We start from the raw sequence: 19,936 nt of genomic DNA on the forward strand, positions 1-19,936 counted from the left end.
TTTGAACAAACAAGGCTCCAGTCATAATATGTCTGTAGGAGACATGTCTAATAATGTGAATTTACAGCTCACCTGCTTTACCAAGAAGGCTTGTGGTGCTACCCTTCATTTTCAGATCATAAACCTTTTGAAACAGATATATTTTTGGAGTGGTTGTAATTCAGCAAAACTGGGTCATTTATATGCAGAAATGTTGCATGGAGCCAGCATCGTTTCTACAAGAAATTGTGTGTTAAAAAGAGAAGTTAATCATAAAGAAACTTTACGGCAAGAACGGATATGAATAGTTCATAGAATCGAATTCTTTATTCTCAGCCTTACGTCTACAGCAGACTTATGTATCTAGTATATATATCGAGCATGGGAGTAACATCAGATGTTAAAAAGATGACAATCTAGAGACTGAAGGAGAATACATCAAAATGGAATGGCAATACAAAATAACTTCATTAATTCTGTAAAAGATTAATCAATTCTCCTTACGTATCAGTGCTGGGATGATATCTGAGGCAGTATCTGTTAGTATTACAGCAAAAGCATTGAAACCATTAAAGTAAAACTCGACCTTTAAATGGAATGGAAAGCAAATAAGGTTATGTTTGAATCACTGTGTGCCTGCGAGAACAATTTGAAAACAATAGAACAACACTATATACCTTCACAAATGCAATATACGTGCAGTTACGTATGGATATGCTCAGTCGAAGTGAAGTCAGAGACGATTCTGAAAAGTCATGCTGGAGGAGGAAATGATTTGTGTGATGAATAGGCAGATTGAAATTCTGTGTAATATGAAACTTTTTACTTGCCGGCAAAGCGATGAATCTAGGAATCACAACGGGAAAAGTTATAAAATATTCATCTTCTTCAAACATTATAATTGTGAGATGCTGACAATAATTAAAAGGACAAAGCCGCTGGAGCAAGGAGATCTTCATCGATGATTGAGGAGTTTTGATTAATACATGCCCAATGGTGTTCTGTTTTGATTGCAGGTCTGTGTGCTGTGTGGAAGGAAAGGGTCGAACGTCCATGTTTCTATGGGTTTCACCATGTCAAGGAAATACTTCGCCTCAGAAAGAAGAAATTATTTCCTCCCACTATAGTCTTGGCCGGAATCTCACCACAAATTTGTACATTGGGAGTTTTATAATTCAGACAATTAAACACAATTAAACTATACGAAACAATCGATTAATCTTCTTAAGAGCCCAATAAGATACATGGCTTAAAATTATTAAACCACCAAGATTATATTAAGATTTTATATTGGTGGTTATTTGTCATGAACGGTTGTGATGTTTTATGAACACCTTTCAAAACTTATAAATATGACATGTAAAATCAATCGAGGGGAACAATATTCATTCTTATATTTTAAAAAAAATTTACCTATCCTACAATTTATGATGTATTACATTTTCCAATTGGCGAAGAAATGAATTTTTGAACTAAGCCTATGGATTTGAGTTATTGGGTGGATTTTGTGCGATCCGGATATATTCGCAATAGATGGATCATCTGTAAGGAATGTCTTTATTGTGATTCTATTTCCGGCATTATTATTTACTTGAAATTTTTGGAGTTCTAATTTATTATTAATAAGTTGTGTCCTTTATAAATGTTTTTTATTATTTTCTATAAATATTTTAATATTTGGATAAGTGAACTGGGTCATTACTGCATTTTAAATTAGATAAACATAAATATTGTGAAATATTTAATTATTTTTGTATTTGTCTCCGCAGGAGTTAAAGTGCATTTTAGACGAGTTTAAAATTGTGTTTATATAATTGATCCGTCGCATCTAAATTATTAAAATTGTTTATAGTTTAAATATATTAGACTTTATAAAGTTGTATGTTTCAACTTATAATATTGACTCTGATTGCCCATTTAATTAAGCACTGGTCTTTTATTCTTGATTCATAATCCATATGCTGGCAACTGTTTCATTTCTTTCCTTTGAAGAATTAATATAATCATTTGTTGTAGTAATCTATAGTTATTCTTTATTTAAAAAATCATCACATTTATACAGTTATTTATTTTATTTTTAATTCATAATTTGCAAGTTTGAGGTTTTCTATAATCCTTGCCCTCTGGGAAACTTTCAATACATTTGCATTCTAATCAATCTACTTTAAGCATCTTGGATTTAAGGTTGTTGTCCAGGATCAGGTACACTCGCCTCAGTTTTGCACAGCCGGAAGTGCAAGGGATTTAGATCGCGTCGATCAATCCCGTCAAGTTGGCCTTAACCGGTTGGATATCCCAACATCAAGCAGGCAAGGCTCGTAGGATTCCAATCTGCGGGTTTGGGAACCAACACATTGTATGCCCAAAATGACCTCCATATGATCCAAGTCTACTATAAAGAAATCTTATGTCACTGTGTGATTAGCCATGGTCATGCTTGGTTAGGTTACAAGGTGTGTGCAGGGTAAGTGTGTTCCTCTGACGACCTTGACTTGGAATCTTGCGTGAGCCTCTTTAGGTAGACCTCTTCATTTTACCAGTGATGACTAAAATGATGATCCTCTATTCATGAAGGGTTTCCCATACCTAGAATACTGTACATCTCAGGCTCCCAACTAGAGCAATAGTTCCCCCATGTCGTACCAATGCGGTGATCTTCTTCATATGGTTTAGGCTAACTATTTTGTAGTCCTCTTGTGGGTGACCGCCATCTATGGGTAGAATTTCTTGATCGTCCTCATCATCAGATACTACCTCGATGTAGTGTTTTTTCTTCTATAGAGATATTTGTACCCAGGTTCCCACAGCTCCTTACAAGTGAAACATCATTTCTTCCTTTGAAGTTCCTGTCTAGTAGCTTTGTCTAACGAAAGTCTCTTGGGCAAAGTTTTGTTATCTTTGTCCCTTGGAACCAATGGCGGTTTGGAGTGGTAGCAACCTCAAGAGGATGATGATGATGATGTCGTAATTTGAACCTTTGAAACGGTGGTAGGATTTAACTTCTTTACCCAATCCCTCAGTGGTTCTGTCAATTCACCCATGAATATTACTATCTGTCTCCTTCTAGAAATCTCTATAACCAGAACAAAGAGTTTCTGAAATTCCATGATGTACTGGTTGACGATCATGTTTGCCTTAATTGTGCCTGTTTCTGAACTTAAGTTTTGAATCTTTGGCATCAAACCAATCTATCAATCTTTCAGTGAATTCCGCATAAGTATTTACTTGGTCATGTCCCAATGTGATGGTGTCATGATGCCCCCATTCATGCGACACTCTCTAAGTGGAGTTTTGCAAATTTAATTGCTTCCTCTTCTGGAATTGGGTTGAGCTAGAAGTAGGTGTCAACCTTCATTACCCATGCCTAGGTAGATATGGATCTAGATCCATCAAATGGTGATAGATTCACTTTACTCAATTTCCTTCTGAGATCATTGCTAAAATATCCTCTATTTCCGCCTCCAAAATATTGCAATCTCAATTCCATGTAATCTTCATTGGATATATCGTGTTCCAAGTTTGCATTCTTTCAGTCTTCTTTCAATTGTTCTTGGACTTCCTCAAAGGTTGGGTGCCTTCCTTCGTGCGGTACCTCTGTTTAGAAAAGGAAAATTGTCATGGAAGGTTGAGAGCATGTTGAATGAGGATTTGCCTTTCCCGAGATCGAATCAGCATTGTGAACATTTTGATCGCCAAATATCTTATTTTCCACCAATTTCCAGAGAGTTTCTTTCATAAGTCGTTGAGTGTCATTGATCTGTGCCTAGTTCCTTGAAAGATCCCTTAGTGGTGCCATGACTTCAGTAGGAGTGGGTTCTTGTGAATCCACCATTCTATCAACTAACTAGGATCTCCTTCCTTTCCAACTATAAACTTTCATTCATTGTCCACAAGCTGGCAGGATCATTGGCTATGATCTGTAGTGTACTTGTGTAAACCCAAGCTGGAATTGTCATGTCTATCCAATGAAAGAAGCAATTGAGGTGTACAAAGGTAGTCACAGTAGTGTGTATCCGATCAAGCACTAGTCGTACGGTGTGAGTTCATACAGGGGAGACAAAGTTGGCATAAACATTGATTGGCGAGTGGAATGAGAGCAGGCGTATGGATTAACCGTTGAGTGGAACGAGGATGGGTGTACGAAGGTGGAATGCTGAATGGTGGCGTACAGTGATCCAGGCGTACTATGAAGGGAATCATACAATAGAGATGTTATACTCATAAGGTGAGAAGGAACTATGTTAGTCGTACATGACAAGAAGGGCCAATATAGGTGTATGGTAGTTGTGGAGTGTGCAAAATTGTAGTCGCATGTGGGTAATGTTGGTCGCACGGCAAGCAGGTCATACGATGGCAAGGAAGATCAATGACTTAAAGTAACCTTAATCAATTAATAGATGCCAAGTACATGCCACAAAAGTAAAGAGCTCATACCAAGTTTAAGAAAGACTATTGATTTGCAATCAAACTACAATTGTAGATGCAAACAATAATGGTGCTTAGATTTGCCAGACCCAAGCAAAGTAACACTAAGAATGGAATAGGGTGAGGGTTGAATCCCACCAAAACTGGAATAGCCGAACAGGGAAGATCTTTCACTTCTGAAATGACGAACAAATATTGAACTCCAACAGGAATTTGCACTACAATAAAAAAAATCCAAATACTATACCTAAACAACTCAACCTCACAGAAATAAATACAATAACACAAAGATTTATGTGAAAACCCAATGCAGGAGAAAATCACTACAAATAAATGCTTCCTTATGTAAATTATTTTTTTACAATGTATTGTAGGTTTCCACCTACTAGAGGCTCCAACCTCTATGTATATAAGCACCGACTACTCGAGGCTCCAACTCCCACACTTTGCAGGCTCCGACCTACTAGAAGCACCAACTCCCTCTGCTTGTCTTCGTGAGCACCAACTCACCGCACACAAACTTCTTTTCACCTTTGCACTGTTGCTTACTCAACGGACAATGAATAGTTTCTTAGCACAATGTGTTCTATTCAAACTAATATGTAAATCTGCTTTTAAATGTACTTTCACTTCTGCAAATATCTTTCTTTATATTTCTTCTTTCTTAATTTGCATCTGCATACTCTTCTTAGTACCATATATGTCTCATTTATATCTACACAAATTTTCTTTTGCATCGGCTTAAATTCCTATTATATCTGCATTAAGCCTCTTTTATATTTATTCATGCACTTCTTTTTCACCGCTTATACTCTCACACTTCTTATATTTTCATTCAGCTTCATTCAACTGCTGACTTTTTATTTTTCCTTTTATAAATATTCCCATACTTTTCTTCTTTTTTTTGGCTATAAGAGACCTCTTATTTGTATGTTTTCATTTCTAGTAAATGATGTGCCTTTTTGAATAGGGACAACATACCTCTTCATCTTAAATAAAAAAATTTCACTATAATTATATGACATCTTGATCGCACCTATTCTTTTCTTATGGTCACATCTTTTAATGGACTTAAATCATTTTTAGTAATATCATTATCTAAGAGTGCATATTATTTTCTTTACAAAGTATGTAACTTCCTTGCTAATAATTATCGTGCACTTCTTTACTTTCTATCATTGTTTATTTGTAATTGTACACATGTATATTTTATAACATCTGCCACATCTTACTCCAAATAACCTTGCCTGCAAGTAAAATCACCAACCCTGCTGCTTCTCAAACAGTTTAATGCAGGCCTCTATTTCTACGTCTTCCGAAGTCACCAAAGGCTCATCCTCAATAGGTCTCACCATTCATTGATGAATATACATGAATAACAGCTGCCAATATACGCTGATTTGGATGCTATTAATGTTGTGTCATGATTTATATTGCTTCTCTTACTTTCGATTTACCTTCCTTACACAATATTGTCATGTTTAATATTCATTGTCAATGTATCTTTTGTGGCTTTATCTGCCATTTCTGCAGTCTTCTATGCTGTTGACCACCAAAACTTCCGTCAAAACTGAATATGTATAGTTTGTTCTTTTTGATTCGCTGGTAATCCACAATGACTTAAATATAAGGTTTTTTCAACATAGTCAATGACACTTGATATTGCTAACCTCACCCATTTTTAATATCTCTGCTATATATATTGGTTGCTATTCCATGATATCCTGCCGCTATTCCATCCATGACACTTAAATATTTTTTGACTGCTCTACACCCAGATTTTAGATTGAATACTTGTTCGATGTTGCTTCTATGCAGTTGCCACTGAATCATTTTTATATCTTTGTGGTCATTTTTTATCTTTTGCATCCCTGAAATATATATATATATATATATATATATATATATATATGTGTGTGTGTGTGTCTTTGGTATTCGAAGGACCATGTATTTAATTGGCATAGGACAGTGTATGAGTACATCCCTGCTCTTGGCATCACGTCATGCATACTCCTGACCTGTATATTTTAATTCTGTTCTGCTCAGGTGTTCTGTGTATTTGGCATATTTAACGGCATTCTTTACATTCAGGGCATCACGTCTGTATTGTTATCACAAACTTGGCAAAGTCGTCATAGATTATCTGACCAAATACGTTTTAGATATACCAATTCAAATCGCTGACATGGAACTCCACGAATAAGGCATATAATTCATTCAATATTTGACACTTTGGATTCAACAATGTAATGTCGCTGATATGATCCATAGCATTCAACACTGCTGATATTATCAACCTTGTATTATAATTTGTCCCTCTAGTCTCGTTTGAATCTGTGTACTTTATACTTGGACAGACACATCACTGGCAGACCCACTTTCTAAACTTCCTAGTCATTGTGACTGTTGATTCATCTACAGTTCTCATCTTCAAAGTTTCTGATACTCTTGCACGATGTCTATTTGCTTTGCATCTTCTGCGAAGGTTTGCTATATAAATGATAAGGTATCTCATTATTTTCTGAGTGTTATTTCTTTCATCATTTTTTCATATCATACTTATTTAGTCATTATACAAATGTCAAGTAATGTCTAAGATATCCCTGATATCAATTAACCTCATAATCACGCCTTTGACATTGACGATGAACACTTGTAGTTTCATCCATGCTCTTTGACATAAATAATAAATAATAATACTTTCTGACAGTACCTTTGCATCAATAATAATACTTTCTGATAGTACCCTTAACATCAATGACAATCTCTCAACATGTGTAAAATACAATATATTTTACTGGCAGCCAACTGTCCTGAGCAAGAGTTTAATTTATCATTTTAAAATGTAATATATGTATTGTAATGTGTGGGAACTATATTGTAACATTCGTAAAGATGTTTATGAAGGCGTGTATGCCTTAGCATGGCCATATGTAATTAATTGCCATAGGCAGGAGTCAAAGATCTTAGAATCTTCAGACAAACTTCATCTTCTATTATAGTTCCTCCAGAGCTTTTTATACATGTAGTAATCTTAGTAGTCCTCTGCACATATATTCTAACAGTTTCATCTTCTTGCACTCTAGTATTGTCTAACTTAGTCTTCCAATTATGCAACTTCACTTTCTTTGTATGTTCATCACCTTCATATAACTTTTCTAATTTAATCCAAATATTATATACAAGATCAAGAACTTTTACCTCAGTGTATTCTGACTTTAATAATGCACTTATCAATTCCCTTGCAATTATGTTACACTAGAAAATCTTCTCTTCATCATCTGTGTTCGAAGATAGCTCACATCCTGTCCTAATCTATACTTTTGTCTTTATAATCAACAAGAGGTCAATTCCCATGCAGATCCAATATGTTCGCATCTTATCCTTCCAACTGTCATAGTTATTACCATCAAACTTAGGACTCTTCTTCCTATAAGGCATAGATCTCCTCAAGCTGCTAAGCTTCCTTTTCCAAGAGGACTTGATGCTTTGATACTAATTGTTAAGAAGTAAATTTCACACACAACTGAGAGGAGGGGATTGGGGAGGTGATTCAGTTGTGACCAATTAAACTTAAAACCAAACTTATAAATCTGAACTCTAACAATCAAAACAATGATACACAACAAGAGAAAACTATACACTATAACACAATGATTTGTTAACTAGGAAAACCCTTGATCAGAGGGAGAACCCCGATGGGGATGATACCAACAAGATACTGTATTAATATATATGTTCCTTGTGAAAGGATGTGACCCTGTTAGGAGCCAATTACAATGCATTCAGTACAACAGTCCATGTTTGAGGACATATCCCTATTAGGAGACTTTGAATCCTTGTTAGAAGGTTCTAACTTTGTTGAAGGTTAAAAAGAAAAAAATAGCCCACTACCTAAATGCTTCAGCAATTGTGAAGAACAAATCTTCAGAATAACATATCCATATCAGTGAACTAAGTGATCTACAATATACCAAAATAGTTCCTTTGAAGCTCACCGCAATCAACCAACTCAATCTCTTCTCTGTTGTGATCATCCAACATGAAAGCTCGCATCTACTAAACACATACATGATGATTCCCCACCAAGAAAACAACTTTCCTTTATACAATCTTGCTTCTTACTTAGCCAAGATACTAACCTTCCTTCAAGAGAAAATTCTCCACCACTTGCACTCTTCCTGTCATCCACATTTCCTCCCCAATCAGCATTAATTTATGCATACAATGTGAAATCATTAGACCTATCATACTGCAAGACAAATTTCAATGTTCATTTCAAATGTCTGGAAATTCTTTCTACTGCTGCAAAGTGTCTCTTTAGGATCTGCTTGATATTTTGCTACAATTCCAATTTCATTAGCAATATTTGGTCTTTTATGAGTCAAATATTGTAAGCCACCAATCATTGATCTGTACCTTGTTTGTATAACATTAGGTGAATCATCCTTGATAGACAATTTGCATCCTGTAACCATGGTGTTCCAATAGGTTTGTTATTTTCTATGCCAAATCTTACCAATAACTCTTTAAGATACTTAGTTTGAGATATGAAATTGCCATCTTTAGTTTGTGCTATTTGCAATCCCAAAAAGTATTTCATCTCACCAATCATAGACATCTCAAATTCATCTTTCATTTCATCATAGAACTTATTACTTGCCTCATCATTACCACAAAAAATGATATCATCAACAAATACTACAATGATCAGTGAACTGTCAAAATTACTTGACAAATACATTTTACCATCTGCATTACCTTTTTTAAATCCCAAACTCAACAAGTGTTTATCCAATCTCACAATACCAGGCTGTAGGTGTTGGCTTTAATCCATACAATGCTTTTTTCAACTTGTATTCTATGTCTTTCTCATCAGTTAATAGAAATCCATCAGGCTGTTCAATGTCAACTTCTTCCTCAAGTTCGCCATTCAAGAAAGTTGACTTAGAATCCAAGTGATACACTTTTAAATTTTTCTTAGACGCATAAGCCAAAAACATTCTTATGCCTGCTAATCTTTCTACAAGGGCAAAGGTTTCCTCAAAGTCTGTACCTTCCTGTTATAATATCCTTTACATACCAATCTTGCTCTATTTCTTACAACTTCACCTTGCTCATTCATTTTGTTCCCAAGAACCCATTTTACCTAGGACATTATTATGTTTAGGTCTAGGGACCAATTCCCATGCATTATTCTTCTCAATTTGCTCAAGTTCTTCTTTCATAACGTTTATGATTTATCCAAAATTCATCCTTACATGCTTCATCAGTACTGTTACGTTCAATCTGTGAAATCAAACAAATTTCATCTCTTACCTCACCTCTTGTCATTGCTCCTTTGTTTGCATCACCAATGATCTGATTATCGGGATGGTTACTTGCAACATATTTAGGTGTTCTCTACTCTTCTCTAGGTGCTTCAATTTGTACCTGTATTTCATCAATTTCAAATAATAGCTTTTGTTCTGTATTTTGATTTTGCACTGGTCTCTGACTTGTACTGACCTGATTTGAATCATCATCAAAATCACATTCAAATGTTCTTTCCTGTACCTGAAATCTCTCATCAATTTTGACATTTGTACCCTCAACAATCTTCTTTAATCTCAGATTATACCAACTATATGCCTTACTCTTAGTTGAATAACCAAGGAGTATACTTTCATCACTTCTAGGATCATTTTTTTCTATTTCATCTTCTCTTTTGATATAACATTTGCTCCCAAAAATACTGAAATATTTAACAGTAGGTGTAAGACTAAACCATAGTTCATAAGGGTTTTTATCCCATTCTATACCTAGTCTGAACTTTGTTCATAGCATATACTACAATATTAACTACTTCTCTCCAATGTACATGTAATACATTACCCTTAAGTAACATCAGTATAGTTGCTTCACTCACTGTTTTGTTTCTCCTCTCTACTATACCATTCTATTGTGGTGTCTTAGGTGCTGAAACTTGCCTGCGAATACCATTATCCTCCCAAACTGCATTGAATTGATTAGAAGTAAACTCTCCACCTCTGTTAGACCTCAAATATTTTATCCTTACACCTAATTTGTGCTCAACTCTTGCATTAAATATCTTTAACTTATCAAAAGCTTCAGATTTTTCTCTCAAAAAAGTAACCCACATCATCCTAATGAAATCATTAATGAAAATAATGAATTCTCTCTCACCATAGAAAGCTCTTGTCTTTGTAGGACCACATAGATCTCTATAAGCAATTTCCAACTTTTCTAAAGTAGTAAATGTTTTGCTTGGAAAAGTAGTTTTCTGTTTAGCCATCACACATAATGTTAGTAGGTTTCACAATCTTAGGTAAATCTCTCACAGCATTAGAATTACTCACCTTCACAATGTTATCAAAAATTATGGGAGAAAATCTTCTATGTCATGGCCAACTTTCATCAACTTTTGCAACAAGACAACTAATTTCAGTAGTATTCAACTATAATACATACCTGTCATTCTTGTTCATGCGGTAATTACGTTTCCATTCTTATCCTTTCTTGAGCATATCTTTTCAGAAAATTGTAAGTCATATCACTTATCAACAAGTTGTCCAACACTCAACAAGTTATCTTTCAAACCATCAACAAAGTATCCATTTTCAGTGTTAGTCTTATCATCAAGAGTAATAGATCATTTTCCCTTTATAGGACAAGGTTCATTGTTACCAACTCTAATACCACCACCATCATAGCTTTTGAATTTAACAAACTTATCTCTATCACTTGTCATGTGATGTGAACATTTACTATCTATAACCTAATCTGATTCCGTTTTCTAAAGATGTGAAATTAAGTGTTTTTTCTGCTTTAATATGTGACTCTCTTCCTTAATAGCAACATATCCATTTTCATGTTTATCATCACTATCTAGGAAATTAATCTTGTTAACTTCAATCTCATCATCACTAACATACAAACATTCCTTATGATCTTCGATTTGTCAGGTCTAGGTTTCACTTAAGGTTCTCTTGAAGGACATCTAACCAGAAAATGACCAATCTTCTTACAATGCGAATAAACAAAAGGAGCTTTGTTCTTGAAAATACCCTTACCTTTAGGTTCCCTTTTTGTAATAAGTGATATAAATTCATCAATCTTCTTTTCTTCTACTTCAGTATCTGTCCAATCACTTGCATAATCTCCAAAACTTCCACTAGAACTTGCACTTTTTGCTAGTGCTCTCTTATCTTTAAGTGCACTAGCTCTAAAAGCAGTTTCAACTCTAGGCAAAGCATCTTTCAATCTATTAGTTTCAAAAGCAATTAGCATTTTTTTGTTAAAATCTAGACTAAGAGGAATAACTTTTGCACTAAAATTTACCATAGTAACACGAGGACGCATCCCCACCATTTTTGTGGGCCACACCCGAGACAGGGACGTGTCCAAAGCAGGGAGACAATGTTCCGGCATCCCTAGCAGCGCCACCAAATCGCCGCCTGGAGGGGGAAGTCCCTATGTCCCCGTTGGGGACTTGGGGGACAAGGATGTGTCCCTAGACCTAGCGAGGGACGGTCAACCATCCTACATTTTTTGACTGGAAAAAGTGTAAAAAAAATCAACTTAAAAGGTTTTGCTATAATATTTGCTAACCCTAGGGTATGTGGGACCCATCTAAAAATTGAAATCTCATTAAGTCTCTTTGCTTTCTCATTTCTATTCATTTCATGGATTTCTAATTTTTACAACAATAGCAAGAAAAAGAGTGAAGAGCTCATAGAAGGGTGATTATTTGAGTGAAGAGTGTGTGGAAGGCAAAAAGGAGTAAGGACGAAGAAGAAGAGAAGCAAGATTTTTCAGCCTGTTCAAGAGATTTGTGAAGCAAAAGGTAGGGTTTTTCTTGGTTTTTAAATTTTATTTTATGATTTTTCAAGTCAAGATCATTGTTTAATGTTTCTAGTTTGTTGTTTTTAGTACGTGTTTCTTGTTTCATTTCCAACTTTTTGTTGCTTAAATTTTACTTTTAAAAATAGTGATTTTGAAAAAGGGCATAGGTTGAAAGCATGTAATTTTTTTATTTTTTTTTCATTTTGTAAAATGCAGTGTGAAAATGAGCTCCCAAGGTCATGACTCAAATGGGTCAAATCACAGCAATGATGAGATGGGCCCATTCTCATATCAGCCAGGAAGATTATAACCTTGAGGCTGAGCATGATGAAGAGAATCTAAGGCTGAGCATGATAAAGAGAATCTGAGGCTAAGCATGATGAAGAGAATCTGAGGCTGAGCATGATAAAGAGAATCTGAGACTGAGCATTATGAAGAGAATGAAGAAACAAAATCAAAATCAATAGATAATTGGCCGCCCGGTCGACCAACTACAGATTGCCCCTCCAATCTTTTGGCAAAGTGGGGTAGGGGTATTTAAGACTCTAAATCTCCTCTCAGGCAGTTTGCAACAAGGATAATTGCACGGACAATTGGAGGTGGTGGTACAAGGAAGTGGAAATGTAACATTTGTAAGACAGAACTGTTTGGGAGCATTACTAGAGTGAATGCACATTTCCTCTTTTAGACAGGAAAAGGTGTGTGTGCATGCAAGTTCTTGATGAAAGCAAAAAACTTGCATTACAAAATTGGGTTCACCAATCTTTGGGGTGTTCCAGGTGACTTAGGGTTGAGGTACCTACCACCACGACTGGTATGCAACAGGTTCAGAGTCTTCAGCAGGCTTATGAGCAGGGGCAGCCACGTTTTTCTACTCCTAGTCCTAGGGGTAGACCACAATAAAGATCTATGGCTACATCATTTCCAAGGACAGCCTCAAGTCCTTCATCTATATCTAGTGCTATGCCTGAAGCATAGTCCAACAAGGGGAAAAGAAAGGTGTCATCTGAAAGTAACCCCATTGCTGATTTATTTAATGCCCACCTAAGAGATGAGATAGAGGAGTTCATTGGTAGATTTCTTTTTTCCAATGGCATACCTCTTCATGTGACACAGTCTCCTTATTATAAGGACATGATACAACTGGTAGCAAGGGGAGGCATCTAGTGCTATGCCTGAAGCACAATCCAACAAGGGGAAAATAAAGGTGTCATCTGAAAGTAACCCCATTGCTGATTTATTTAATGCCCACTTGAGAGACGAGATAGAGGAGTTCATTAGTAAATTTCTTTTTTCCAATGGCATACCTCTTCATGTGACACAGTCTCCTTAATATAAGGAGATGATACAACTGGTAGCAAGGGGAGACATCTAATGCTATGCCTGAAGCACAGTCCAACAATGGGAAAAGAAAGGTGTCATCTGAAAGTAATCCCATTGCTGATTTATTTAATGTCCACGTGAGAGATGAGATAGAGTTCATTGGTAGATTTCTTTTTTCCAATGGCATACTTCTTCATGTGACACTGTCTCCTTATTATAAGGAGATGATACAGCTGGTTGCAAGGGGAGGAGGACCGTCATTTGTGCCACCAGGTTAGCACAAATTGCGAACTACAATCTTGGATAAAGCGTATTGCAAGATTACTTTAGAGAAGGAGAACTTGACGCCTGTTTGGGAGTATTGTTGCAACATCATTATGGATGGGTGGACGGACATTAGGAACCATCCTCTCATCAATATCATCATTCTATGCACAGAGGGGCCATTTTTTCTCAGGGTTATTGATTGTTCAGAGCATTGAAAGGATGTTGATTTTCAATTTCATATACTTCGGGATGCTGCTGAGGAGGTTGAGCCAGAAAATGTGATCCAAGTAGCGACAGATGCAGCACCTATGTGTAGAGCCGCAAGGAGACTTGTTGAGACAACTTACAGACATATTTGGTGGACTCTATGGTGTGTGCAAGCCATGGACAATACACTAAAGGGCCCGGAGAAGATTCCCTGGATTAAGGGAGTAGTGAGTGATGCTAGAGATGTGCAGATGTTTATCGGCACTCACCACTCATCACATGCCCTTTTCATGAGCTTCGCAAGGAAGGAGTTCCTAAAACTAGTTGAGACCCGATATGCATCCTACTTCATTCTTTTGGAAAGAATGATTGAGTTGCAAGAGCCATTGCAACTCATGGTTATGACGAATGAGTGGAATAGGTGGGATGTGTCCAGGACAGAGCAAGGGTTGAGGGTTAAGGAGATAGTGAAGAGAGATGTATTTTGGAGTGATGCAAAATACGTTGTCTCTTTCATCACTCCAGTTTTCCAAGTCATCAAAAATGGGATACGAATGCAAATACTCTTGGAAAGGTGTACAAGTGCATTGATGCTATGCTTGGCCAGATAAGGGCAATTGTGCGAGAGGACCAGAGTTTAGCATTTTACACTGAGCACATTTGGCCTATTATTCAGTGTCGATGGGACAGCCTAAACACTCCCTTAGATATGGTTGCTTATGCATTGAATCCGAAGTGGTATATGCCTATGCTTAGGCCTGGGAGAGTTACACTACTGGATGATGATGAGGTAATCAAAATCTATTATCAATTTTGAATTTAGTACACTTGCACTTGAATGTTAGAAGTTAGTACACTTGCACTTATGAATATTTGATTTGTTACTTTACTGATTTTAAAATTTGAGTTTCAGGTGGAGGAAGGATTCTTCAAGTGCATTGATAAGATGTATGATATTGAGATGGCAGCAAAGGTTCACACTAAGTGAACCAGATTTACTACTCTTAGGGGCTATCCAGCTAGAGCAAAGACCGACATAAAAACAATGGCACAAGAGGATTCTATTTTGTGGTGGAATTGTCATGGACCCAAGTCAACAACTACCACACTAGCCATCCGTCTCCTATCTCAAGTTTCATGTTCATCAACTTTAGAACCTTAACTTTACACTTTCAAATTTCAATTTCACTTTTACTTTAGTCTTTTAGTCATGAATTTCAATTTCAATTTTCTGATTCTCGTACTAGTCATTTGATTGATATGATGTTATCTGAGGTATCTAGTTCGTAAGCTTCTAAGAGGAATTGGTCTACTTATACTTGTTAAATCTGTAACTCTGATCAATATATTGATCTGGCTGTGCAGATCGCACAGACCTTAGCATTCTCTTGATACCTTATGAAAGGCTAGATTTATATTGCTCCTTTAGTTGGCATGATCGACATCTACCTTAGGTTTTAATTGTTTTAGTGTTATACCTTAACTAATCCTAGTTAATACATGTCATTACATCCTTTAGGCACCGATTATGAGAGAGAATTTATGGGCCGACCTAGATAGGGTCATGTCCCTTCAAGGGACATGCCCTTTGGGTAAGGTATTTATGAAGCATGTGTTTATAGTTAAAGGATTATTGACATCTCTTATACAAGTTTGAACAGAGAGAATCTTCAGCAAGCATTAGAGAAGGTATTGTTTCAGTTTGATCACACAGAATTTGTAGAAACTTTACAATAGCTTCATCCACTCTCTTAAGAGGAACAAACTTACCTCTGAAAAAGCAGAGAAGCTAATGGTTGTACATTGTGCCTTGTGTATCAAATATTGCAAGACGCGTGTGTACATGCAGAGCCCTGCAGCACAATGGGATGTAGAGTCAGAGGAACCGTCATAGGTTGATGAGGATGCAGATACTTATGATGTGGGGTTAGTTGGTATTCCTCTCATGGCTCTTACCCTTCAAGAGGCCGAGAGTTTGGAGGATGAGTTTGTCAAGCTTGACTCTCAGGTTGACATGGATGATTAGAGGCCTCTATCACCCTCTATTGCATTTTGGCGGCCCTTGGGCCTTTAGTACTTGAAATTTTGTCTTTTGATTTTGTAGTTTGTACTTGAGACTTTGATATTATCATATTTGTCATTTTTAGTTTGAAAGGTGAAACACTGAACATTGATCATTGTGATCATATCATGGTTGTTGCTATTTGATGTAATTAAGTTTATGATGTCATTGAATGATTTATGAGATAATGATACTCATACTTTGATGCCATTTGAATCTTCAATCTTTCATTATTTAAGTTATTCGATAGAAGTTAGAACTTAGACCTCTTTCATTGTTCAATGCAATGTAAAATTAAACAAGCAACAGCGGTCTTGATTAACTTATACTTCATATTTATGTCTTATATTGTTGTACATTTTTTTTTTATTAGTATTTTAAGTATCATTTATATAGTATATAGTATACACCCCCTGTACCCCCTCCCGTCTCCTGTTGTCGTCCCCAAATTGAGACCACTTTGTCCCCCGTCCCAAAAACTTGTCCCCTCGTCCTTGTCTTGCAAGCCAATGTAACTATGGTTTCAAAAAAATCAAAAAAAATTTGAAAAAAAATCCAGATCAAGAGGCTCGCCAAATTTTATGAAACCACATCGACAGGGTCTGAAACCATGTTGTGGTAAATCAATGTTGTTGTAGTTTTATTAAACAGAGGAAATGAAAACTCCTATATAGATTTACAAAGACGATGTTTCCAAATGAAACAATCGTGTACTAAAGACAGAAATGAAAACTACCTTATAAACTAAAGTCTAAGTAAGATGACCATTAAAGAAACATTATAATATTCTAACACAATTGTTCAAAAGTTGTTTTCATTTGTCCCCACACCCTAATAGCTCATTTCTACTGTTTGCAACCACAAGGAGAGAAAAAGAGGCATCTGAGCAAAAATATTGAGGCATAGAAGAGCAGATCAGCAGATCAATTGAAGACAAGATAATGATTACAAAAACATTTATATGAGTAAGTAGCTTGCTTTCATGCATTTTGAGCAAATCATTCAAACTTTTTGAACTTTTGGTGCCATGGATTTCGTTTCCATGAATTTTGTAGACGTTTGGCACTATTTATATTTCTAATGTGTTATTTAGTTTAACTTATTTCCTCCAGGTAAAGTCTAAAATTAGCATATGTGATGAATATAAACTTGCGTATGTGTTCAAACTTCAAAATAGCTTCTAGTTGACGAGATTATGGTATCTTTAAGGTTTGTTTATTAAAGGATCTGTGACACAAGTTTTTAATCCTTATAAATCTCTGAATTTCTTAGGTTTTTCAATTTGTTGAGTCTGGGTGTCGAGGCCAAGTCTGAGTCAAAAATCAGCTTGTCAAATCCGAGACAAGCTTGGCTCTTGTAACATTGATTAGAATACACAGTGTAAAAAGAACATTCACACACAACACAGAAAGAAGAGGTATAGCCACACTGTTCACAGAAAATAAGGGGGAGAAAATGGAAAGGGATATTTTGTGGAGAACCCAAAACTGGCATGGTTGCTCCATGATCAGCTAGCTTACTAACAACAATAAAGACATCAACTCAAACCACTTTTATCCTACAAACAATTAGAAACTGAAAACTGAATATATTCAGGTAAGGAAAAGGGCTCTAAGGTAGTGACTAAATTACAAACATGAGATGAAATTGCTTGTGCTAGTGCTACCACACAGGGGTTGGTAAGAAAGAGAGTTCAAAAATCTTAATAAAGAGATCGAATGAGCTATATCATATGTAACAAACCAAGTCATAAAAATGGTTTCCATACATCTCACCATTTCTGCATGCAGCTTATATAAACTGAAAACAAAAACAACCAGTTTATACTTTGTGTAAACTTGCCTGAGTTAGCATGTTGCATATGGATAACCTCTTTTTGTGAAGTTGAAATAGTATTTTTAATGTTTACATCCATCTGGGGCGAATAAGATCTCTGTTCAACAAAATTCAGCTTGCTGACCACAACCTGCAAATTAGTAATCTTATTAGTAAAATTATATAAAAAGTTTATAAAAGTAAAAAACTAATTATACCATTTTGCTAATTTATGGCAGCAAGAATACACGAATGAGAAAGAAAATTTATAGAAATAAAATTGAAAAAAGAAAGCACAATCCACCAACACTAAACAATTTTCCTATCCCAATACACACTAGCAAATATAACTCCACTAGAAAATTCTTGGATTAAAGAGAAAATGTATGCAGATATAGAGAAAACAATATATTTTACAATAGATATCTTGCTGCAGCAGGAATTGCATCTTTCATGCACACGTACATACTGAAATGGGTTACCTATGACACATTGTTACATCCTAATTTTTTATCTAATTTAAAATATAGCCGTTGAGGTTCACATGAAGTCAGTTGAGAGTTAAATTTGTTATAATCCTACAATACAGTAAGATGTTTAGTCATTATGATTATTTATCATGAATTCATGAAATTGAATAGGCAGTTAGCCGTTATGATTATTTATAACTTGTTATGATAATATGATTTAACTACGGAGAATTTCTTTGTAGGAAGCACATCGAAGGGGTGGAAACATTGTTAGAAAAGAATTAGGCACAGGAGCATCACCATCACTAGGCAAATGGGTTGAGGACTTAGCGACTTGAACACAGGATATATTTGTGGGACACGCTTGAGCTATTAAGAAAATAATCTAGGAAAATATAAATAATTGAGTTAAACTATAAAACGTATCTCAAAGGATTTTAAATGATCTCTTGCCATATTATTATAATATATATGTATATACGTACATATAGATATAAAAATGAAATGGCATCGATGAAATAGGATCTATAACTTGTAATAGCACTTGTGGATATTTTATGTGTTTTCCAAATTATTATTCCAATGAATATATATATGATATAAAGAGGCATGCCTCTTGAAGAGACATGTCTCTTTAATATATTAACTTACATTAGTTATAGTTATAACACAATTAATATACTCTCAATATATTATAATGAGATATATATAATCACTCTTAAGTTAATTATTCCATATATAACATTGTCATATATTATATATCTCATATATATATAATATAATTTATCCAATAGAATTATAACATTAACACTCCCTCTTAATGAAGAAGGATAAAACACATAGATATTACACCATAGGTAATATTTCAAAAATAATACATATAGGAAATCTTTGATCAGAAGATTTCTAGAATATGATATCATGTAAGTATTGGCCTATCAGAATATCAACATATGATATTCACCAATTACTATCTGATATCATATTTGGTAACATGAGCATTGGCCTATCAGAATATCAATCAAATGATATTCACAAAATACTCTGAGTAATAGCCTATCAGAACATCAACTAAATGATATCCACCAAGTACTCAATGTGGTAATGGCCTATCAGAATATCAAGGCAAGATATACACCAAGTACCGAAAATATATATATACAAGCAACTTGTAGATAATCAAATTAATGATATCAACCGCCTGGTTATTGATTTATAAGATAAAGCCTTTACATGAATCAATTTCGCAAAACTGAATCATGCTACAAGTTATTGTAAGGACGTCACTTTACAACAACTTCTCCTAATACAAGTGATAATCATTTAAAAGTCGTCACTTCTTCATGATGTACACAGGGGACAAGCTCATACATGTATGACATCAAAAGTTTGCATGAAGTCTCCACGAATACTGTCATGTGGTGTTGTCACAACATTCACCATAAAACATATCAGAGAATAAGGTTTCTCCCTCTTAGTTTGATATCAACTTTTGGCACAAGGTTCTCTCCGATGAAGTATCAGACTTCCTCTGAATCTGTTA

General features: G+C 35.4%; 1 protein-coding gene across 2 annotated transcripts in view; it reads right to left on the minus strand.

The window, feature by feature from the left end:
- The window catches only part of LOC149533445 (protein OSB2, chloroplastic-like), a 160,855-nt gene that overhangs the window by 31,559 nt on the left and 109,360 nt on the right, over positions 1 to 19,936 (minus strand). For both annotated transcript variants that reach the window (XM_089807299.1, XM_089807300.1), the window contains one exon: positions 17,951 to 18,074. In XM_089807299.1, coding sequence (XP_089663425.1) covers positions 17,951 to 18,074 — 124 coding nt within the window. The remainder of the gene's footprint in view (positions 1 to 17,950; positions 18,075 to 19,936) is intronic.

Source organism: Cupressus sempervirens, chromosome 10, assembly GCF_028749045.1.
Source record: "Cupressus sempervirens isolate cs-2001-9-10 chromosome 10, ASM2874904v1, whole genome shotgun sequence".
Classification (NCBI taxonomy): domain Eukaryota; kingdom Viridiplantae; phylum Streptophyta; class Pinopsida; order Cupressales; family Cupressaceae; genus Cupressus; species Cupressus sempervirens.